Source organism: Pyxicephalus adspersus, chromosome 12, assembly GCF_032062135.1.
Source record: "Pyxicephalus adspersus chromosome 12, UCB_Pads_2.0, whole genome shotgun sequence".
Taxonomy (NCBI): Eukaryota; Metazoa; Chordata; class Amphibia; order Anura; family Pyxicephalidae; genus Pyxicephalus; species Pyxicephalus adspersus.
The window spans coordinates 21,078,859-21,104,537 of record NC_092869.1 but is presented as its reverse complement, the minus strand read 5'-3'; the positions used below and the strand labels follow the sequence as shown (position 1 = coordinate 21,104,537).

The following is a 25,679-nucleotide window of genomic DNA, read 5'->3' as shown; positions in this document are numbered from 1 at the left end:
CACTATCTCTACTAACCTTGGAAACTATTTTATGAAATAATATCTGCTTGCAGAAGACTAAAATCAGTTGTACCTCTTTTATAACCTTTCTACATTTATACATTTTTGCCCCAGTTCAGAAAGTCTTCTCCTCCTCTGTCCTCCTGTCTGTCATTTGAAACCCCTATTTAATGTACAACGCTGCATAATATGTTGGATCTGTTTAAATTCTGTATATCAATATTATTAATAATAATAATAATAATAATAATAATAATAAAAAATTTAACACAAATCTCCCAAGTGCTTAAATTTCAGTACATAGTGTTCTATTCCCCACGGTTCTCAACACAGAGATGTGTAGGTTTTAAAGACACCTTCCTTGGACACGTTACTGTAGGATAACTAGGATCAGATTCTGGTCTGGTGGCCTGGTGTCACTTGCTGGGCTATATTTGACAAGCCAGGGAGGTAACTTTTTAAGGAAGATAGATCATGTAATTAATACTTACCAGCACATTAAGGGCTGGCAACTTTCATTATAAAGAACCCAAGCTCTACACCTTTCCACTACAGTGGCTTCGCAATCTTTTCTTGAATCTGCAGTGTGCTTCCTATAATTCAGTGCCAGTTCTCCCCTTTTGTCCCTCTTATCTGTTGTGGCCCTAGCCATTGCTTCTCCTCCTGTCCTCCACTCTCTCCTAAGCCATGAGGTAGCAAGACTATTACTTGAGGTGAAAATGGAAGGCTTTGGGATGGCTTTACTTAACCTTGGTAATTGTAGTACTGGTGAATTCCATGATTACCAATCAAACATAGAGAACAATCTAAACATCAGGGATTGTCATGCTGTTAGCAAGGAAGACTGAGAGTTCTACACACCATATACTTCATTATTCATGTCAAATGAGTCTTTTTACAATGGTAACTGGTGTGTTTCATAGCACTCAGTTTCATGTGAACATCTATTGTCTTGATATGCTGAGTTACAGTTATTTTCCACTTATAATTTAAAACCACTAAAGCAGGAAAAACTTTTTACTGTGGCTGTCCATGATCTCCAGCTGTGCAAAATCTGCAGTAATATTTGTGTAATCTCCCATTACATACCATTACATACCATTTTCCACATTGACTGGAACTAAATTCTACATAAAGAAAGGTGTTCTGATCCTTTCTTCACCAAGCTAGGGTGTCTAAAAACTTACCATGCCCTCTGGGATTTACCATTCACTCTATCTGTGCACAGTAGGCTGTGACTAATTGATAAGCAAAGCATAGAAGGAGGTTTAGGAGCTCATAATGCATGTGTTGAAAAGCATATATTTCTTTTTAGTTAAATTGTTGCATTGTACAAAAATGCAACACCCGTAATTTGATGCATTTTGAAGCAGTGTGTTTTCTTAAGTCATTTCTTTATCTTGTATAAAAAACTAAATATATTTATTATTAAAAACATTTTAATTCATTCATATGGAAGCAGTATATCCTTGCTAAATGCAGCAGTTTGTGCAAACCACGATGCACTTTTAAGTGGTAATGTTTTTTTTTTTTATAATGCCTTTTATTGTCCATAATAAACAATAGCATCTGCCTACTAACACACAAATCAATATGGTTCCTGTTTAGCAGGTAAACTTTATCAACAGTTACCTCCCTTTTGCAGTAGTGTTTCAGTACCATCATGGACACTGGGATCACCAGCCAAGAGAGGGTGCAAAAAACACTGTTGTTCCATGCTTTATGGTTTAACAGCTTCCTAGGATTAATTTGGCATTGTTTGCAGGCGGAATAGGCAGGACCTAGAGATGCTCTGGATGTGGGGTATAAAGTTTATAATCCTCAAAATGCACTCCTCAAACCTTCAGCAGCAGCTTTGGTCACCCCAAACTCTTGAAATGAGGCCCAGAAGCAATTGCCAAAACAAGAGTCTTGACCACATGCAGAATCCTCCCCTTAAGAGCTAAACTCTCCTGTTCTTTATTTGTTTCTTCTCTTGTTTTACCTGTCCAGGAAGGCTCATGAGGCTGCGAGAGGGGAGCTAGGTGGGGGCCAACATGACTCTGGGGGGAAGGCCAAGAGGTTAGGAGATGGTGTGAGGGGGAGTTTAATTGTTGAAACGGTATTGATTTGGTTCTTTTTGTATAACAATGGGTGGGGTAAGAAAGGGCATAAAAAGGCTAGGAGACAACAAAGGGGCAGTTCAATTTAACAGTTTTTTTGCGAAATCCCTGCCCGCCCACCCTTGTAGGTTGTTGGTTTGATGGGATGTTGTGTTTGGTGGTATGAGGTCTTCAAGGAAAACAATGTGTTGGTTAAAGGTATGGTACATGGTGATGGGTGTGGAGAGCCATCGGTTGTATGGGGTCTCCAAGTTGGTGTAATAATGTGGTAAAAAAAGTTAATGGTGGGAGGAATGCGTAATTGATATAGTTCCTGAGGCTGTGGAGTGGCGCCTGGGAGCAGTTGTGTGTATCAATGAAATGCAGATCCCGGGTTAATGGTTTATGTGGAGTTAAGTATGGTCGAGGACTTGCTACCTGGCTAGTTGGTTTGCTTGGATAGGTATGTTATTGGTATTAAGCTATGGTTATTATTTATGTTGTTATTTACATATATATTTAAATAATAAGTTATGTTAAAATATTGCTAAGGTAATAAATGTCCCGAAGGCCATTTTCATAATACCTGAGTATCGGTCTTCATTGGGGGAAAGGTATGGGTGTGGTTTAGGTAAAGGTTTATGTATAGGTGGAAGAAGGCTCTTGCATGCAACAGACATGACTTGTTCAACATCTACACCGTGTTAGCCAGTTCTCCTATATATGTTACCTTTCTGTGTTTTCTGCAAAGCTTCTCCTAGCATATAGTGTTCAGGGATCCTTAGTTTTACAGTGCATGCCGAGTCCTCTAGGGGTGTATTTCTTGGAGTGTTGCAAGTTTTGTCATCTAGCCAACCTGTGTGTCATCGGTGTGTTGCACCAGGCTCATGCAAAACAGCTAAGCTGTCTTCTGGAAGTTCAGTCTCTGTTGTTCTGGGGAGCTATTCTCTTTTGGAGGAAGAATTGTTGAGAAATGTTGGCTGAGTCCAGGCCTGGAGCGTATCACTTATTTGTGTAAGGTGACCGTATGTCTGGAAGACATTCTGGCTTCAATGAGTCCTATGCTACAATAATACCTGTAAAGGATTTGTGCCTACTTCATTCCAGTAACAAATCTGTGGTGCTCCTGGAATCCCTGAAATAGCTCAGGATGTGTAACAGCTTCCTGAGAGCTTGGGTATTCCACCTTTGCATGTCCTTTTCTCTCATGTCCTTCTGTCAGTCTGCAGCAATATAGTCAACCAAAAGAATAGTTTTAGTTTAATAATGCACTTCGTCAACCAAAAAAATTATCCTTGGGACAAGGTATTGCAAGGAGAAAGTCTCTTACAAGGCAAGGCCTTTCTAGGTTGGAGAAAAAAAGATCCACTTAGCAAAGGCTTGGGATACCCAGTAGCCCACGTGCAGCCACAGAAAAAAAAACACTTCCACACTTTTGTTGTGTTTCTGACATATATTATATGTGTGGAAAATTTTGTTTCTAGGGAACTCTCCCTGGTGCAAATGATTGTTAGACAAAAGTAGAAAAAAACCCTGTACACGCATAATAAACTTGACATGGCTAATAACATATGAAAAAAAGAGCCACAAGCTTCAACAAAAAAGTGCATGTATTGTACTGGAACTGCATAACAAAAGTAAGGGAAAAGTTTGCATTAGAGTGCTTTTTATTGCAAGGCCTTTTTACAAACAAGAACAAAAACAAGAATTGTGAGCATAATAATAGGGCTTTTCTTTTCAGTCTTTATCTATCTATATGTATTGCATTACCAAAGTGTAAACTAACTAAATGTAAGTCACATGCAGTAAATCCTGCAGTAAATCTACAATTCAGCTATTCATAACAGCGGGCAAATTTTGGTTATACCTAAAAAAAAAAAAAGTTTTAGTAAACTGATCTAATTGCAAGTCAAGCAATGCTTAACCATCCATGTATATGCAGTGAATAATGGTGTAATTGGGGTTCTGTAAGGTTGAACCAAGGTGGAGACGCCAAGGTGTTAAGAAAACATCTTTTTCAGAACCGCTGGCTTGGGTTGCTATGGCTAAAACACACCATCCACTGACTGCCCCAAGTGTGGAAAGAGTAAATGGGGATGGGGCCAGTGACAACAACTTTATAGGAAAGAATGTGCAGCATGTCATTAGCTCTGTCTTGCCTATTCTACCAACAATTACGGGACAGGGATAAGGACATAGCCAGTTTCCTCCACTTCTGTTTTTTATGACATCCATGATCTGAACAGGGAGTGATAGGATGTCTTACCTAAAAAGATACAATCAGCAATGAAAACATGAGCTTTTCCCATTGCTTTATTTTTTCTGTAGTAATGTACACTATGTAGTAATGCCACTACTAGTGTACTATGTTTTTGGTCTTTCTTTTTAGCTGCAGAATTATTTTGCTGAAATGTCAGGAAAAGTGTGATTGCGCTGGAGTAGAATGTGAAGTGGGGAACAGGTTTATTGGAGAGATTCCTTCTTTACTTCCTGTGCAGTAAAACAAGGTCATCCACAGGACAGTAAGTAATGACAAATCTCTCTAAGAGCAACACAGACATAATAAATTATTTTGTCAAAAGCTGGGTAGGGGAATGCGAAAACCTGTGTTGGCTTTTGTATGTTTCCCTAATGCATATTTGCCCTCAATTCCTGTATAGAAGGTTTTCCCCAGAACAGAAAGTGAGATAATTTATATAATGGAATCCTGGGTAAATCCTGACAAGTGTTCTAACTGTTCTCCATTCTATGCAAAATCAAAAAAAAAAAAAAAGATGTTAGATATAGATACAATTAGGTTCAAAATGCATTGTGTGTAATGACTAATTTGTCAGCTGGACTACACAGAAATGTATGCAGCCAAAGTGCATTATTAATTTACTTCAGTTAGGTTCCTCAAAATGTTAATAAGTGAAAAGAGATATGTACACTTTAGTTCACTTCATTTTCTGTTTAACTTGCAGTTCTTCAGCTCTTTGCCCAATATAAACAGGAAGGCCCCACACATGCTACAGGATCAGGAAGAAATACTGCAATGGTTCAGGACCTAAAGTGAAATATGTGACCTAAAGCCTCCTAAGGGATTCACTCTGCCTTGCTCCTAGCTGTATATATTTCCAGTATTTGTCCAGTCTACGGTCACAGGTCAGTCACCCTAAATTACTAAGAGAAACAACCACTGAATTTACATTAAGAGCGGATGTTCGTTTTCCTTTTGTTTTCTTGTTGCACAAGTGGCTCACATTCCAAGGTTGTGACCCCAGAAGATAACACAGCCCTTCCTACCCCTACCAAGTAAAACAGTATGATAACAACCTCCTATATACTGCAAACAAAACATTTACGCCTGACCTAATTTCCCAAACAGAAGTCTTGACCAACAACCACTATACAAATATGCCTATCCCGGGTTACTTATTGTATTAGGACTGTGTGTTGCCTGCATATCATAATGGAATCCCGATTCTGCTTATTATAATTAATATTACTAATAATAAACAGGATTTATATAGCGCCAACATATTACGCAGTGCTATACATTAAATAAATGACAGACTAATACAGACAGTGATACGGGAGGAGAGGACCCTGCCCTGAAGAGCTTACAATCTAGTAGGTGGGGTTTTTGTTATGCTTGTGCAGAAGACAGCCAGAAAAATAGCATTTTCATCAGCAATGGCAGTCCAAAATTTTTGGTCTCCTTTAAAGAACACCTTTGCATTAAATACTATATTATAATTTGAAATCATTCCCCCCTAAACAAAACTTTGGATGCCTCCCTCCAAAGTTAATGCTCCATATCCCCTCCCAGTCAGTGTTATAGCCGGGTTCACATTTAGCTTTCTGGGGTGATGCTGCTTTTATGGCCATATTAGCCTGGTAATCTTGACACTGGCAATTTGAGGCCAGTTGCAAGATCACTAAGAGTATTCCAACTTTATGAGTTTGCTCTATTGCTAATTAGACCAGGGGCATTCCTAGCAATTATGAATCTGTAATGTTAAGGGCCAGTGAGGGAGTGTGAATTTAGTAGAATGACTTCCTATTTTACTGCCCTTGGCAGTGTATTGCTAGCACCAGAATTGGCAATGTGAGATAACCCTAAATTTAATTAAATGTAATCTAAAATGTCCAATTTTTTTTTTTTAAAAAAGCCACCCGGAACCCAACAGCGGTCCAAGGAAAACTTTTGGTAGTTAAAATAAGCTACCATTAAGATAAAAAAAAAAAGTATGTATAAATCTTTAGATTTCATCGAAATAAAACTTGGTGTCATGGTGGTCCACTTGTAAAGGAACACTGAAGTATGGTTCAAGTTTTTGAAAAATTAACAGGAGGAAGTTTGTCCACAAATATTTCAAAAGCTGCTTCTTTATCACTATCTTTTTGAATTTATTTTAATAACTTAGACCAGTGATTCTCAGCTAGGGTTCTTCCAGAGGTTGCTAGGGGTTAATTACGGAATGAGCAGTTTGTCTGTTCAGGTTAGTTTATTAGATATGAATGATCTTTTTGGCTTTCTGGAAGGTTGGAATTCTTCCCACTGGCCAGCAATGTAGGGGGCATTCTTCCTACTCATTCCCACTGTACAAAAAGTTAAAAAGGTCCAGAAATGCTGACTGTGACAGAAATCATCATTGTTCTTTGCATTGTGCAATTCATGTCACCTTAAGAGAAATGTACTATGAAAAATACTTTGCAGCCATCACTGTGGCTAATGGATGGACAGTAAGTAGCAGCACACAAGCAATCTACTGCTCCCTAAAGTGTATGTAAAGGAAAAACGTGGGGTGGGGGGTAACCCTTTACTATTTCTTTCAAAACTGAAAACAAGAATTGTTCTTACTTTTTTATGCAAAAAGCATGCAATTTAGGCATGCAAAAATGTTTTTATTTTTAAGTTAATGGATAATTGGGGTTGTATATACTTGATGATATATAATGAATGTATGGTGAATGCTTCTAGGTCAATGTGGCTGGATTTCCCAGATTGTAAGCTCTTAGGGGTCTTCTCCAGTCTTCTCCTCATGTGTCACTGTCTGTATCTGTCTGTCATTTGTAACCCTTATTTAATGTACAGCGCTACGTAATATGTTGGCACCATATAAATACTGTTATCCAAAAAAAAAAAAATTTCTCATATTTTTAATAATGCTTCCCTATTGATGTATTTTATGTACACATTATACTTTTGTAGCAGACTTTCAGGTATTTATATTTATTATTATACATTAGGTGTTGTACAATGACACAAAAAAGTACAAGATAGCTTTCTTTGGCTTTATTTAGCTGTTCTCGGTGTGCCTGGTGATTTGCGTACAGGCAGTACAGTAGTAACCTATGTGGTTGGGGTCCTGAGACACGTGTGCAGCACTTCCTGGGTAGCAGAGTCTGATCCGTGCAGCATTGAAGAGAACCTGTCCCAGAATGAGGGTGGCAGCTTTAATCAGGTGATGCATTAGGATGACATTATCAATGAATGCAGACAAGCTGCCAGTGATCTGTGTGAGCAACACTTCTGTTTGTGCTAACTCCTGCAGCTCATTACTTCGTGTAGCCTGATTGTGTTCATTTTATTTGTATTACAGTGTCATTATTGTAACTTGTCCTAATAAAATGATACCACTAAATACTGCAACACCCTCCAATATTACATATTGTATTTTTAAATGACAGCTTGAATAATATAAATAAGTGTTCATTGTAACCCCACCACAACACAAATGTAACCACATGCGAAATGTTCCATAGCTCTCTATCACTGGTTATTGGTTCACCTGCAATACAACACTGCAAGTGGCCTAATTACAAGTATTATCCTACATTATTTTTATTTCTATTGCTAGATTTAATGAATTGGTTGAGGGATAAAAAAAGAAAAAAAAAACTAAAGGATATGTTTTAGGCACCAAAAAGAAAAAGATACTAATGTATCAACAAAATCTCCTAAATAGTGTCATTTCATTTAAAAATAGTATAAAATTGTAAAAAGCCTATTTTGTAAAAAAAAATGACACTGTTTTATGAGATTCTGTTAAAAGGTTATTACCTTTTTTTTTTGGTGCCTGAAAAGATCCAAACATTTACACTTACCTTTAATCCTGCAGGTCCCTCAATGGCGCTGGTCCTTCCTGCGATCCGGTCCCGCGTCGTCCTGGGATTCCTCTTTGTCCTGGCTCTGAGGAAGCGCCGAGCGCCGCCATCTTCTATCTTCTCTTCCGTCGTCTTCTTCTGTTTTCTTGGCATGTCACCCAATCGCGCCTGATTGGGTGATGCAGCTGCTGTGAAGGGGAAAAAAAAAGAGAGCCGATCTCACTGCGCTTGGGTGGGAACAGAATTTCTTTCCCCTAATTGAAAAAAAGCCCTTTCTGCACATGTCCGAGATTAGGGCATGCGCAGAAGGAGCACCCAGAGCTTCTCGGGATGCGTGACGTAGGTGTCCTGGGAGGCTCAGTGCTCCTATTCAGACTTTTTTTTAATAAATATTTAAATATTTATTTATAAATATAAATATTTAAAATTAAGTAAAGGTTGTTGCACTTTGAAATGAAAAATGAATACCATTTTCCCTTTTCATATAAGGGTTGTCAACTCTATTTTCTAAAGTGAAAATGTTGAGGTTAGGTACGCCTAAATGTTTCTGAGGGTTGTTTTGTTTTTTCTTGGGATAGATTAAAGATTGGAACTTCAGATTTCACCGCCTTGCATGTTTAGAAATAAAAAAGACAGTTCTTCAATATTCACAGTAAAACTAAAAGAATAACTAAAGTTCTACTTTAAAAATATGCGATGATGCAGGATTTTACCTGCCTGATTTCTCTGTGGAACTGTCAAAAAAACTGAACTGTGCATGTGCAGCTCATATGGCTTCCCGGAAATTCTGACCTCCTATGTGGGAGTTATGTCAATCAAGATGGCTGAAGATCGCAACTAGGAAGTGAAGAAGAAAGAAGATGTAGGTGCCCTGTGATGGAACAAGGTCTGGTAAAGTACAAAGGGGTTTAGTTCTGCTTTATGTACATATACCAAGTACTGTCCCTTGCACCTTTGCTATTCCAGCATGCAATGCTCCTTGTCATTTGTGATGATTGATTGCCAGCATCATTCAAATAACTTCCTTTGAGCCCAGGCTATCATGCAATCATCACTCTGTCAAGGAGGAAGGAACTAGCTTCAGCTGCTGCTGAGGAGCAAATGTGCTTGACATCAACAAACAGCCATGGACACTCCAGGGAAATAAAGGTATATATAGGGTGCTTATTAAAAAATGAAATAAATGAAGGGGGTTTTTAGGGAGTTTGAGGAAGATGAAGTTAAAAAGCTTTTATATTGGCCCATTACTGTGATAGTCCGTCTCTATGGAAGGCAATGTAATCTAGAAGTAGAAGAATCCTTAATCAAAAAAGTTTAACATTATTTCAAAGTTTCAGGGTTTGAAGCACATCTTTGTGTTTTGGTGTGTTTGTGTAATGTGCACATTACCACAGCCCATGATAACATGGTACATGCATTGTGGTGACATTCATTTTTTGGCAACCCCGTGCGTTAAGACCCATATCTGATGCACATAAATTGCAGTGAGTTGCATGAGTTTTTTGCCAATAAAATGTAACACATCAACACCTGTACGATCTTACAAGTCATTTTCAACTGGCTGATCCATATGTTGTGTATTTCTTTTTTAGTGGTGGAAAAGACAGTTGTTACAATATGATGCAGTGTGTCATGGCTGGTCACCAAATTGTTGCCCTTGCTAACCTAAAGCCGCCTGACAGCCCAGGTAAGCATTGTATATATATGGTATATAATAAAAAGATGCCTAGGGACAGAGAAAAAAACTTCTTGGTGTGGCAATCACCCCTAGAAATTAACAACAATTTTGTTGCATATAGCAAACTTGTGAGCACCTTTTAGAAAATGATTGCTATCCACAGCCATGTTTAAAACTTCATTAAACCAATTAAGCGTTTCAGGCCAGAGTCTGCTCCATCAGGTTGAGATGGTGACAAAAGTCATTTGGGGGGGTAATAAAAACCTAATTTTGGAGTTTTTCCAATAATTTTAATGTTGTCATCATCATAATAGATCGATCAGGCAATTTACATATATCGTCACCATGCATGTGTTTCATGCCAGGCCTCTGCTGGCACCCAGATGTATTTATTTAAACTGTGTTTTAAGGGCTAAAGTATGGGTCCCAAAGGGGACTATCATGTGGAGGGCTAACGTGGAGACTCTGACTTTCTCAAATATAGAGAGGAGCCCAGTGAATTGGTAATTATAGCCTGCTGGAGTGCTCCAGTATGGGACCCATACTTAATCTGAATACCAATAGCCTTTAAACACACAGATTTACTATATTTCCCAGTGCTTTCTGGATTGACAGGACTGCCTCTGTTGTGGAACTTTCCCATTATGAGCTGCAGATCTTCAGGAAGGAGGGGACATTTAGGGAATAAACTGAGGATTAAAGCGAAATTAAAGTTTTATTTTTTTAAACTTTCATGATCAGTCAGGTCATCATTGCAGATAGGGAAAGGAAATGTCCTTCCAGGATCATCTCCAGGAAGAAATGTTTTGCAACGGTACAGAGACAGGTGATTATTACAGGTTTAGTTCCACTTTAAGCTCAGTCAGAGTATGTAAAGGAAATTATTTTGCTAACTTTATAAAGGCTGTCACATACTGACTGGCTTTGAAACTGGATATAAATGGGTATTTTTTAGGTATTAAGTAGACCCTTACTTTTTCTAAAAGGAAACTTTTTTCAGGTAAAACACTAACTGATTATAGGCTTAAAAAATTTAAAAATATAGTTAAAGTAAGTTAGCCAGGTATTACTTCCCTGTTCCTTTGTCCCTTTTTTAGGTTTGATCCATGTCCAGTCATCCCCCAATCACATAGCACACAAGATAAAGGACCTGATTTATTAAAGCTCTCCAATGTTGGGGAGGATACACTTTCATCTGTGAACTTGGGTTATCCAGCAAACCTGGAAAAGAATTCATCATTTGCTATTTGTTAGCAAATGTTTTCAATTTTGGACCACATCCATTTCAGATTTTGTGGATCACCCAGGTTCACTTATAAAAAGTGTATCCTCTCCAGCCTTTGAGAGCTTTGATAAATCAGGCCCAAAGTCTCATAGAGCCAGTGCTACATATATTGTTTAATGTGAACCAAAAGCCAACAATTTTATAAGGAACTAAGCTAACTTAATTTTGTCTTCATTTTTTTTTTTTTTGTGGTGACCTTTTCTTATTGTGTTTTATTTCACTGCAGTGGATGAATTGGACAGCTACATGTACCAAACAGTTGGCTACCAGGCATTGGATCTTTATGCAGAAGCCATGGGGTTACCAATGTATCGTGCTACGCTGTCTGGAGCCAGTCTGAATATAGGAAGAGGATATACTCCCCAAGAAGGAGATGAGGTTGAGGACCTTTATCACTTACTAAAGATGATTAAGGTATGTTTGTCAGATCAGTACAAATGGTCACACATTGTGTGTTTGCTAAAAAATGATTGGAGTCAAGTATTCCTACTAACAAGATTTAGCAGCATATATTTGCAAATTGTATTACTATAAATTCAAGAGCATTGGTTTAATTTAAACCTGCTACTTCCTAACTCCTGCTGTGGCTTTTCCCTTCCCTGACAGTATTATGGTATGTAGATATTCCAGGAAAACACTGTACCTACAGTAGTGTTCAGAATATTAGCAGTGTGTTTAAAAAAGCTAAAAATCCTTATAATAGCTTTTATTAAAATTCTTGCACATGCATTGGGAACACTGCACATTCTATTCCAAATGAAGACAAGAACAATGTTATTCCTTTACAGAAAGTAAAGAAAAGGAAATATTAAGCTGTTCAAAAAAAAAAACTACCAATGTCTGCATTCTACTTTACAACCTCAATAGGGATAGGGCTGACTACTTCATAACCTCAATCTTGTTGGCCTGGAACCACGACATTGCTGGTGTATTGAGAGGTTTGGGGTCGTTGTCTTGTTGAAACACCAATTTCATTTCCTCTTCAGCATAAGGCAACATGACCTCTTCAAGTATATTGATGTATTTAAACTGATCCATGACCCATGGTATGGGATGAATAGGCCCAAAACCCAATAGAGAAACATCCCCATTGTGCCATCATTCTTCACTGTCTTCTGTGGCTTGAATTCAGTGTTTGAGGGTCTTCTGACAAACTGTCTTTGGCCCTTAGACCCAAATAGAACAATCTTGCTTTTATCATAACACAAAATGTTGTGCCATTTCTCCTTAGGCCGGTCAATGCGTTTTTTGGCAAACTGTAACATGTAACAAACTGCACATGTCTATTTTTTTCAACATTGGGACTTAGACCTTAGACCTTCTTTAAGCTTCGTGGATCTGATCATTGGCTGAGTCTTTGCCATTTTGGCTATTCTTGTATCCATTCAGATGGTCTTGGTTGCCATTTTAAAGCATTTGAGATCATTTTAGCTCAACAGCCCATCATTTTCTGTACTTTTTTATATGTTTTCCCCTCTCCAATCAGCTTTTTAATCACAGTAGTTTAAGTTTCTTAGCAATCTCTGGATCAACCCATTTTCCTTTTTTCAGAGTGAAATGCACTCACTATAACCAGCATGTACAACATTTACTGCCTTCCTTTCCTAAATAAGGGCCATGATTGACATCTTTGTTTTCACAGAACAGTCTAATATTCCCTTTTCTTCACTTTTTCTAAAGGAATGCCACACATTTTATAATTTTTTCTTGATTTGGAATAGAAAGTGCAGTGTTGTCAATGCATTTGCATGTATAGAAATAAAAGCTATTATAAGGATATAAGGATTATAAGGTGACAGAGGTGAGCAATAGTGATTTAGGGTTATAGTTGACAGTAAACAGTGGCTTTTGGGATCTACATTTGGAGAACAATTTTGCTGGCAAGCAGTGGTCAATGAAGTGCAGAGCCGAAGTGGACTACTCTATGCAGAAAGAGGGGGTCAGAAGTGGGTGCTGGAAAGTGATTTTTGGGAAGGTTGCATTAATTTAAGAGAATTTTGAGGATGAGGATTTACTTGAGGATATTTTCCTGAATACCATAACTCGGTGCTGTGTACTTATCTCTCCTGATATAAATATATTTGTTTATTCTATTCTAGGGGTGCAGCCTTTTGTTTGATGGTGAGTGTGGTATTCTACAGATTGCCCCTGGCCAATAAGCTCATGTCAGTATAGCTTGTCCTCTGCCATGTAGGCCCACAGAAGTGTAGCCCTCCATGTCTATGTACAGAACAGATCTGCACAGATACATTTCACTGTGTAATACACACGTAATAATTTCAGTCCATCTAGGACATTCAGAAGGCAAAGTTCCTGTTCTCCAAAGTATGTGGTACATGAGTTGATCATTTGCTTTATCTATGTTTGTATTCTTTGTAAAATTACAATTTGGATTTTAGTTGTAGAACATGTGTAAAAAGTTAAAGCATTTTCTTGCCACTGTACTTCGGTCTCTCCTTTAATGATGCTTCTAGCAGTCAAGGAGACAGATCTTCTGATTGATGGCATCTTTTAGTGCATGGCAGCGCTTTGCATTAAAGGAACTGGTTTCTATTCTACTGCTTATCCCTTGCCTCCTGTTGTATTCTTTTTGCATTTCTGTGACCCCACATTCTTGCATTTCTGTCTCTTCAATTACTAACTCTGGTCTTTTCCTGACATTGCTTGTTTGCTGCCAGTCCTGACATTTGGCCTGGCCCTGGTTCTGTTATTGCTGATCAGCTTAGTGTCTCACACTTCTTTCTTCCTAGAATAATACCATCTGTCTATATGTGTCTGAGAACTTTAACCTGGTGCACTCAGCAAAGTCCATCATTAATTGCAGGATGCAATGATCTAGTGGGTGTGCTTAGACTCTGCACCTAAGCCCTTTTAGGGGTTCACATCCTCTTCTGCATTTTCAGGCTTTAATACTTACTTAGATCAGTGTTTTCAACTAGGGTTCCTCCAGAGGTTACCAGGGGTTCCTTGAGCAATGAGCAGTTTGTAGCTCCCAGTTCAATTACCACTAATGCCAATAATCTTTTTGGATATCTGTAAGGGTGAAAGTCTTTTTACTGGCCATCATTGTAACGGGCAGTCTTCCTACTGAGCACCACACTTATATACCCTGAGCTGCCCTAAACCCAGAAAGACTGATTTAGATTGTCAAGAACTGCCTATGTGTTATCTGCAGACTCCTATTGTGCTCTGTGCACCTCTAAGACCCAAGGGCCCCCACGCAACAACCTATACACTCCTGCATAACTTGACTGGCTCTACTTTTACTTCTTTTGACCCCTGTATGTTACAGGATAATTTTCCCTTTATTTCCAATCATGTGTAAAGATGTTGTAGATATGCTGTAGTTAAACTATGTACCTATTTGCCCTTCAGGACCTTTGTACCTATTAAAAAAAGGCCATGTAGTTTAGCTGCTAGGATCCTCCTGACCACTTTTTTTCACATGCTATGCTGGCGAAACATGAAGTGGCACTGCAAGTTCTCTTTCATTTTTGCTGTATCAGCATAGCACACATTAAGTGACAGAAACATCAGAGAATACATCATTCTCCCTAGGGTCAGAACCACTAACCCAAATGAAAGCTAAATGACCGCTAATTAACAGTAACGGCTGCTAATCTTTTCTATAAAGGATGTGGTCCAATTTTAAGCCATAAGTAGCTTGTTGGGAGCATGCTGTGAATATTTTCAGCCAAAGAGCTTCTAGGTAATCTGTAAGTAAGTTACTTAGGTATATTGTTTTATGGCCTTCTTGTAAATTCATTTAGTTTTTTATTTAAGTTAAGCTCTTTGTGGTTGCAGAGCTTAACAATTTTTCATCTATTATCATTTATTAACCATTGATCACCTTGAGGCTAAAGGAACCCATGCCTGGGAGAAATATGGAGCCTTCTTTGCTAAACGTTCCCTCTAAAATGCTAGTTGCTTGGGTAGCTTGATGATCCAGTAGCTTGAATACTTGTGATAAGTGAACTTCATTCTTACACTGCATTTTTTTGCCTTCCTCTGGACCAACTATGTCTTATAGGGTTTTATATCTGGAATATATTTATTTCCCTAGTGGTTGAACTTGATGGACTTATGTCTTTTTTCAACCTTACCTACTATGTAACTATATACTTACATCCAATTACAAGATGGTCACAAAACTTTCTTGGATCTAACCTTTCCAGGTATCTCATGATTGGTCACATGACATCATGACAGTCGGTGGTCCTTCTGCACAGACTGATATTCATGTAATAATGTGTGTGTATTGCTGTTCCATGCGGTAGTAGTGGGTGTGTCCATGACTTTCTGAGCTCAGCGGAAATGGGTCAAATGGTGCTAGTTGTCATGCAACAATATGAGCAAAGCGGCAGTACTGGAGAAAAGGTGAGTACAGGTAGTTCCCGGGTTACATACGGCATAGGGACTGTAGGTTTGTTCTTTGGTTAAATTTGTATGTAATTTGGAACAGGTACATTATTTTAATAAATGCAATTAGGAGAGATGTTTGCCTCAACATATTATTAGGCAGTGTGGTGTCAGTTACTGTATAAAATTCGCACTGTGAGCTAATCACAAAGACAGCAAAAAAAACTTTATGGAGCCTAGCCATTCATTAACTTCTGGAGCAAGCTGTGCTTTGGTATGCAAAACGAAACAAATGCAGAGTTTATCTTGGTCATTAAAGAATTACAAATGGTTGCAAAACAGCAAAAGATTTTTTCTGCAAGTCATGCGAACTGCCCCCTCCCTTCAATCAAGCCTCAGTCCTGCACAGGAATAAGCAGGGAACCCCTGCCCTCGTATCTAGGAGTCGTCCTTATGTCGGATGTCCTTAATTCGGGGACTAGCTGTATTGTGTTTTTTAAGGAACGGCTTAGCAGTTGTTTTTTTTTTCAATATCCCGAGTTTTCGCTTATGTGACCAGCTACATGTTTGTCGTTGTTTGGTGACAGTAAAATATATTTAAGTGGGTCAACTGGAAATTTAAAAAACTGCAATGGCAGCTGGTAATTTCCCTTATAACAGGTTTTTCTTAAGAAAATCTGTCAGAAAGCGAGATGCCTGTGTGAGAAGCTTGGCATGTAAGCTGTCATTCCCTAAATGCCAGACTGCATATTTGTCCGAACAGGAATCACTTCAAAATCATTTTGAAAAGGTTTAGCTACAATGGCCCACAGCTAGCACACAGTTTAAGATTTAGAGTGACAGCTTTAATGCATGGCATGCCACATAGGTATTTTCATTTTTGGTACATAAGTATTTTCCCCAGAATTTGTTTTCAGCCAGGTGGGGGAAGCTAAAGCTGGGTGGTCAAAAAGTGGCCAGGACAACTCACAACAAATTTTGTGGTCCCAGCTGTTTGTGCCATGGGTATCCAGTAACCCCTATAGTTGTAGTCGCTTTCCATGGCCCTCCAATAGGTTGCACTAAATTAGTAATGCTTTCCCCCTTAGGCCACGTACACATGTCAGATGATTCTCGTCCGATTATCGCCACAGGTCTAGTATCAGATGAGAATTTGGCATGTGTACAGAGTTTATCATTCTTCGTTCATGGATCCATCCTGGTGGGTCCACGGACAACAAATGATCGTAATGGATGTGAAAAGGGGAGAGCGCAGCGGGGTATCACTCTGTCATTCTCCTTCCTCCCCTCCCATTAGAGCAGAATGGTGCTCTATGTACATGTATCGTTCAGTCTTTTGTCGTTGGAAAGGATCGTGAAAGAAACAGTTATTGAATGTGTGTACCCAGCCTTAGAATGCACCATTTTTCCATTGTCTTTTTGGTAATCCTCAACTGCTCAGTGCCCTTTTATTGTAACCCAGATTCCTATTGTCCCATGTTTTGTAAACAGTGTAATTATGTGTATCAAGTAATAGTGCAAGCATTGTAGTGTAATAATTTCATCTAAGCCATTGTCTAATGACAGCCAGGTGGCTATTGAAAAGTGCTGGGTGGTGTGCCCGGCTAAAAGGGGCTGGGGAGAATACTGCATAAATAGTTTTTAGTCATCTGAGCTAAGATATACACCAGTGACATTTCAGATACTAAAACAAAATATAACATTTTGCTGGGACCCTCAGTCAGTTGTAGTTACTTTAGTGCACAAATGCATCTCTTAGTTGTCTGTGTTACTCAATGGGACTGACCCTATTTTTCTTGGATGTCCCAGGACTGGCTGTAGACAGGAGTTTTCTTCACAGACTATACTAGATCACTTATGCTTTGTAAACCGATTTACTATGCATTTATAAAGCCCAAAACCCTTAATAATCATGTTTCTAACAGTCCTTCACAGGTCACAATCTAATGTCAAATGTACCATGATCATATGTCGCTCACATAGTCTAAGGCCAATTTTGGAAAAGCCAACTAACTTACCAGTGTATTTTTGGGATGTAGAATTCCTCCCAGAAACCCACATACAAACTTCATGCATATAGTTTCCTGTCCAATGTTTGAACCTGTAGGACCCTAATGCTGCTTGGTGATAGTGCTAGCCTCAATGCTGCTTCATGCATCTCATACTCCATTTTGTGACATGGTGGGAAAGGCTAAATTCCTATTCTGTAGCCCACATCGTTCCACAGCCTAGTCAGTTTCACATCATTTTAAATGCTGTCTTGGATTTATGGCCTTTTTTTTTATTCCCAAACTGTTGCATTTATCCAAAATTTAATAAAAAGATAATAACAATTTTAATGTGAAAGCAAAAGCCAGTCATTTATTTTCTAATTATCCTCCTTTATCAGATATTAGACAATAGAAGTCTAAAGTAAAGTCACTGTGACATAAGCATTCATGTGATGCACTGACCATTGCTTTGTGGGAATAGTTTGTTCTTCATTTCTTATTGTATGGTAATTTAATTTCTTCCAAGTTTCCTTGTTCATGAAACTTATCCAGCAGTGCCCCCTGCTGTTTCCTTTTGTTTTTCAATTTGAATTTCATGTTCAGTAGGCTAGGCTCCATTTTTTGTTTTTTACATATTTTTGGTACACAAGGTAGAGTTTGTTGTTTTTTTGTTGAGGGCTAACAAAAAACATTTTATCCTGTATACGAATAAAGGGTGTGTCAGTATTGCAGATATTAGTCATGTTTATCACTGCAATTTCACTTTTTTTTATTGGTCTGGGTCATCAATTTCATTTTATAACTCTACATCTTTTAGGTAAAGACCATTATTATAAGTCAATTTATTTAAGATTCACAGTTTTGATCTTCTTTATTCAAAACTTCTATATTCAACTGAATTTTATTTTTTTCCAGCTTGCTAAAGGGACCCTGAGACTCATTTATTAATGTTTCTAGAAAAAACCCATTGCAGTGAATTTGAATTTGCAGTACAGAAGCACAGATAATTTTTGTTTCAGGCACCTTATTGACAAAGGCCCAGCTTTCCAAACTGCAGAAGAGGGTATTTTAACATAAATTTTGTAGGCAAAAAATGATTAGTTACAATCATGGATGGGGAGCACAGTTGGCTCAGTGGCTAGCACTCTTGCCTTTGCAGCGCTGGGTCCCAGATTCGAATCTCAGCTAAGACACCACTCCTCTTCAAGGAATTGGTTTCCTCTGGGTACTCCAGTTTTCTCCTGCATCCCAAAAACATGCAGTTAATTGACTTGCCCTCAATATTGGTCTTGGAGTGTGTTAATGAAGTATAACCATGGTAGGGAAATAAGATTGTGAGCCCCTTTGAGGGACAGTTAGTCTCATGACTATGGACTTGGTAGATCATTGTGTAATATGTTAGGCTATAAAAATACAAGTAAAAGCAGGATTTAACCCGAAACTAACCCAAAACAATAAAATCACACTTACCTTTAATCCCGCAGATCAGTCTGTCGGGAGCTTTCTTCCATTGGGTCCTGCGTTGTCCTGGCATTTGTCTTCTACGTGGCGCAGAGGGAGCGCCAGGTGCCGCCATCTTCTCCTCTCTTCTTCCCTGTTCTTCTACCTACATCACCTGAACTTGCACTGGGCAGGTGTGAGATCGGGTGACGTATATTGAAAAAAAACTTGCCAACCTCACTGCACTTGCCCGCTGTGAAGGGGATAAAAAAGAGAGCCGATCTCACTGCGCTTGCGTGGAATTGGTATCTCTTTCCACTTATAAAAAAAATGCTTCTTCTGCGCATGCCTGAGATCAGGGCATGCGCAGAAGGAGCAACCAGGAGCCTTCTGTAAAAGGGCTGTATACCCTTTTATGTAAAGTGAGAATTCAGAGTTTAGGTATGCTTTAATAATAATGATAATAATATTTTTTTCATTATGGCTCTATACTTTCCTTTTAAAATATTACATGCAGTAGTTAGTAAAATATTTAGATCAATATAACATGGTAATTTGGTAAATAGTACCTAGCAGAAAAAAAGACTGTCATTTTAAATGAGGGACAGTTGGGAGCTTTGGTTTTAGCAAGTTTAGTTATTTGTAAATTTTCATTAATTTGTCCTCCCTCTGTGTCTAATATGGGTTTTATTTCTTTGTGCTGTTAGTGGTTACATTCTTTGCCTGTGTCTCCAGTCTAATTCCATTTCTTCATTTATGTCGTTCTTTCATCTCATTACATTCTCACTCAGTTTCTTCCTCCTGCCTTTTCTCACACCCCCTCTTACTCTTTGGGATGAAATCACTAAATTAAAGTCTGGCTTAATTAAAATAGTGATGAATGCAGATTGCTTGAAACACGGACAGTAAAATACAGCCACTCTCTGGCTAGGGATAGACTATAATTACTAGAATTGAGCGGCAGGCTGTGGACCATCTTCTTTCTTGATACTTACAGGAAATGCTCTATTAGTGTGCATGCTTCTTTTAAGTGAAAAAAAGATTTGGTTTTAACCATATCAGTTCCAGATTACTTGATTTAGCAGCAAATTAGTTTGGAAGCTGCAGTATATAACAGGTGTACAGATGTAGTGGTCCGCCAGCCATCTAATAACACAATATACATTACCCTGTAAAAAAAGGGAAAACACACTGAGCCCACCTGTTTTAGATCCCCCCCCCCTTTCAAATAAATGTTTTAGAATTAACACCCAATGAGTATAATTATTTATTTTAACTTTATCCGCATTTTTGTGGATTATTGTTTTGAATGTGATGGCCACATTTTCTTCCCTAGGTTTATACTCGGGTAAGTGTAGTTTTCCTTTTTCTCACCTGGTTTGGTAGAGCCCAAACAAAAGCTGGAGCAGCCCTTCTACTTTTTGCTTTTAGTGGCCAACCTGCATTTTGCTGTTGGTGGTTCTTTTTGCATTTTAGGTTAATTTCAGTAATCTGTAGTGTAAGGATAGAGATTTGTTAGTTTTTATTATGAGAGAAATTACCAACCTACCTCTAAACATTCTAAGTTATATATTTTCTGTTCAGCTGGTCAGTTTTTTGGGACATCAAGTATGGATAACAAACCACCGCATAAGAGGGAAGGGACCACAGTCTCTACTGAATATACAGAATTCACTAAGTTGGGAAAACTGTCAGCCAATTTACATAGGAATCTGTTAATTCAGTGAGAACAGCCAGTGCTCCTGTGTTCCCTGTAGGCAATTATGGAAAGCTTGTCAGACACGTATTTAATACTGGATTATCCTGTTGGTTGATAGTGTGATCTCACGGCAGTCTGCTTATTCAAAAATATGTACACAGTGGTTTAGATTTCATTTCATTGGCTCTAATGTGGCAAATCCCTTTATAACTGCACCTAGATGTGAGAAAAATTAGGCTAGCCATAGACAGACAGATGTCTTTCCAAGTATGCCGGTCTGTGAAACATCTGCCTGTTGTCTTTAGCATTGGTACTCCCAGCTGTTTCTTATGTGACTTGCCAATGGACTGACATTGCTTGCACACAATTAACACCATCCTTCCCTACTCTGATTTTAGAGGAGAGATATATTGGCCAGGATTCAGATGTTTGAAACATTGTCTTAACAATAACAACTGCTTGCAATTGTCAGTTGTAGCCTAACTGGTCGGATCCCCACCTGAGAATATCGGTGATATATGATATCAGAGCACTTGACCGGGTGTCATTTGTGTATATAGATGTCCAGTAAGGTGATGTAGGTTAAAGAAAACAAAACATCTCGGCATGTATCTACATATATGTCATAATATTGGATTTTTTAGGTTCTAGAAAATTTAAAAGTTGGGTTTAAAATGTGAGACAGTGACAGCAAGGTTAAATATGTTTATGTAATTCCTACAGGCTCTAGGGGTGAGGTGCAGACCCTATGGCAGGTATGCAGCTGGGAGAGTCACAAGTCTACTCCCAAATTGATCAGTGACCTTTACACATGCTGTAACATTATCCGGATGTCTTGTTTTGTTTGCAGCTTCCAAATCTTAATAATTCTCCCCCTCGTTTTTTCTTTTCTCCCCTATCCCTCCCTAAGGCTGTTTGTGGTTCCGACTTGATGATTATTTCACTTATTTATTTTTTTTATCTGATTAACTGACACATTGGGATCAGGACAGACAGAGGCCCCCTGAGGCTAGACAACAATTTCATTTAAAGAAAAGTAAGGAGGATTGCTATACACGCCACATTTAATGGTTGTGTTATCAGGCAGAGAAAAATTGCCTACCTCTCTGCAGGGGGGACAGAGTTTATCCTAAGGACCCGCAGTTTAAGGAAATTGATAATGGCTGCAAGGTAATTTGCTGTTAAAGTTTTTTTTCTCTCTCTCATTAATATTACATTTCCTCCTATAATTACAGGCTGTGTTATTCACCAATTAAACTCTCCAGCACTGTTGCTTATTTCTCCGCTGGACAATTTCATGGTTGGGAGGCATCGTAGAATTAGGGGTACGAATAATTGGACAGTGTTTTTTTTTTATCATCTTTAATTACATTATTATTCATAATCTGGAGAGGTCACATATATGTTATATTATAGGAAGTTTTGTTTTTTCTGGTAGGTGCTCCATTCCGGTGATTTCTGAATTTAAATAGTGATTTTTGTGGAGTCTGCTTTTGGGGAGTTTTATCATTTTTGTAACCTATTCCTAATGACAGGTTCTCTTTAGGGAACCTGTGTGAATGTACCTGCTCATACCAGAACCAGTGTCAGGCTTTGTTGATGCATTGAAATATATATACATATTCAATCCAAATTTCAACTTTTTATCAAACATACTAGTAGCCTGCCATTCACCTTTCCTTCTCTGTCTCTGATAGTTCCTCAAACTTCACTTTGAGACAAATAATTGAATAATTAAACTACCCCTTCCGTTCCCGATAATCTCCTCAATTTTGAAATGTACAGGAGGTTTGTAAATATTTTTTTCCTCCACTTCTATGGTCATGAATAAGAAAAACACATTTCTCTTTATTAGGTAAATATCAAATATTGTATATTAACTTGAATCTCCTTTTTTACACATCTTGCTTAGGCTGCTTAGAAGAGTCTTATTGTAAAAAGGAAACTATTGTTTACTGAGCTCCCAGCTCCTCAAGCTGCTATTTACATGAAAAAGAATAACTTATCCCAGTGAGTAACTCTATATCAAATGGCTCAGTTTGAAACTTCAATCAGACAAAGCCAGCCATGAGGCAGATTGCTACTTCAGTGCTGTCTCCTTAGATCAATGGTCAACAATTCACTTGATATAGGGGGCCTTTAGTGTAGCCCCTGACATCAAAAAGGGTTGTACATGATATTCCATAAATGTAGCAGCGTGCTAGCATGCTGTCAATCTAGAGACGTGCAATGCTGATAGTCAGATATTGCAAACATGCTATAGGAGTTGTTAGAGACTTGGGACATGCTTCAGTAGACAGTCATAGCCTGGAGACATGTTACATGAGACTGCTAGAGATTATGGCTTTTTCAACCCCTTTACATGTCAATCCCAGTTTGTACTCCCTACAGCATTCTTAAATTTACTTGTGGCACTTTTTAGAGATCCTTCAGCAGAATCCATTATATAGGAGGACAGAAAAAAAGAAAAAATGAATGGACAATTTAGAACTTTGTTTAATTTGGTTTCTTTCTTTTTACTCTTTTAAAGTCTGGTAATTTGTTTATCTAAACCAAAGAGATGTTCAGTCATCAATGTTCCTTTGAGAATACTTGAAGTAGATAACCACCCTGCCTTTGAGCCCGAAGTTTATAAAGTCTACTTATTGCATATGCACTGGAAAGTTTATGATGTTCTTTCTCTGCAGACATCTACTTAGGATGACTACCTACATATTGCAATATAATGCAGATTTATGCTTTCTCTATACATACTGTTTGTTGGGCAAGAAAAAAGAAATGTAAAAGTAACACTACTTACAAGATTTTTTGTATTACTTATTGTTGTTTCAGTGGGGTTCTGCATGTTCGCTGATAAGTATACATTCAGTGCTAAGTGCTTGTTACTTTATAATGATTCTTTAAAAAAAAAAAACAAGCAATTTAGTGCCTAAATCATAAACAGTTGTTATTTGGTACGCTGATGTAACAATTTCCTCACAGACACAAATTAGTTGATAGTGGAAAGCATTCACATTAAAGTTTTTGGACAGATACTGCTAATAATTCATGTGTGCAGATATTGGTCATATCACAAAGGCTCCCTGATGCTATAGGGAATATTGCTGTGCAAATATTTTGTCTATTACTAACTAAAGTATTTACATTTTTTGTACAAACAGTATGAGCCTATTCAAGCAAGCCTTTATTCATATGTGTGTCTGTAAGCACTGTGAAGAAATTAATTTTCCATGTTCCCAACATTGGATGTTTTTTTTTTTCTATGAGAGCAGAATCTTGTTAGCCTGCCAGCCTTCTGATGTAAACAACTCACCAATATTTTAGGTTGATTAAAACAGCAGCATCATGGTTGTGATCTTTCAGAATAGCGGATAACTTTGCATTAAAAATACTAGAGATGTCAGCAAAAACTTTTTTTTAAAAGCTCTTTTACTTCTTATTTAAGCTGAACACTAGACATAATAGCCATTTTTTTAAAAATGTTCCTCGATAGCCACAATGGATATAAAATTACTGGGTGTAAGAAATGATTTTGCAAACCCATACATTAACTTGTAGAAGTAGTAGTGACAACATTACTGCACATTTGTTGTATAGAAAACAGGGTTCTATAGGAGATGCATACAAGACCAGTCACCTGCACAAAGGTAGAGTTCAGTGACTGGTCAGTTCCTGCACAAAGGAAAATTTTCACAATAGGTTACTGAACAGGTCTGGATGAAATACATAGAGCACACCAAGATTCATGTAAGAATATGCATGCTTTATATATTTGGACAATATGTGATTATCCCAGAGATCAGCCTTAAGATGTAAATAATGATGTCCAAAGTCTGGGAATGGTTGCACTTTTAAGCCATTGTCTTCAAATCTTCCCAATGGAACACGTACAGCTGAAAAACTTATTAGGTGTAATTACTATTGCATACTCCAGCCAAAACATAAAAAAGGATCTTTTGTCTAGGATATGCTTTAACATGTGTGCTATCTTTGGGCCTGATTTATTAGTGCGCTCTAAGACTGGAGAATTTAGACTTTCATGGGTTAACCTGGATTATCCATCAAACGAATTGATTTGCATGAATTTCCTATTTGCTATTGGATTTTATCTGATATTTGTTGGTGAATGTTTTCAATCCTGGACCAGATCGATTCCATGTTTGCTGGATCACCAGGTTCAACCATGATAGTCTTTCCTTAGTAATCGGGCAAAACTTTATTAAATCAGGCCCTATGTGTTTATCTATAATAAATATGCATAGCCATTCATCTAGCAAAACTGCAGGTGCAGAGCTGTGTGAATTAACTAGCATTCCATCATACTTTGGGGAGATTTTTTATATGTGTTAAGCTTTGACTGTGTGAATAGGCAAGAATAAAATATTCTTAAGGAATTTAGCTATGCTTTTGTTCAAAATTAAAATCCATTTTCCCTTAGAATCAAAATTTTTGCGGGGCCCATTTAAATATATGATAAAGTATATTTCTAGACATTTTCTGAAGTATTTTTGTATAATGACTATTGATAAATTTGCGCAGCAAGTATACATAGCTTGCTGTCTCGCCCTTTATCATTAAATATGTATTTATCCCTGTGTACTACATTTCTGATAATTTCTTGTTATTATAATTGTGCAGTGTTATTACCATGAAGTTAATTTGGATGTTCGCTTCCTTTCAGGAAAAGGAGTGCGTAGATGCTGTATCTGTTGGAGCCATCCTGTCTGACTACCAGCGTGTTCGAGTTGAAAATGTGTAAGATTCTTGTTTGTGCCTGTAGGCATTGTTTTTCTTGCATAATTAATTTTGAGTGTGGATTTTGTGGTATATCCCTTTTATACAGGTACATTGTACACTTTGAAAATGTATTGTACTTTGGGCCTACGTGTAGTAATGTGTCAAGGAATGATTAAGGGGTTTTATATAACCCTGTACTCATTCCCTGAAAGGGTTTAAAGTAAAACTTTTATAAACACTTATGTAAAATTGCGGCAAATTGCTGTGAAACACGTCATAGGCGTTTATGAGTTTTTTTGCGTTTTAACCTCCCAAC

The 25,679-nt window shown here is 37.9% G+C and overlaps 1 protein-coding gene across 1 annotated transcript in view; it reads left to right on the top strand.

Moving 5' to 3' along the window:
* Positions 1-7,436: 7,436 nt before the first annotated feature.
* Positions 7,437-25,679, top strand: part of DPH6 (diphthamine biosynthesis 6) — a gene marked incomplete in the record, with an annotated part of 53,771 nt that continues 35,528 nt past the window's right edge. Inside the window, 4 exon segments of the mRNA XM_072427879.1 lie at positions 7,437-7,531; positions 9,767-9,861; positions 11,364-11,551; positions 25,308-25,381. Coding sequence (XP_072283980.1) covers positions 7,509-7,531; positions 9,767-9,861; positions 11,364-11,551; positions 25,308-25,381 — 380 coding nt within the window.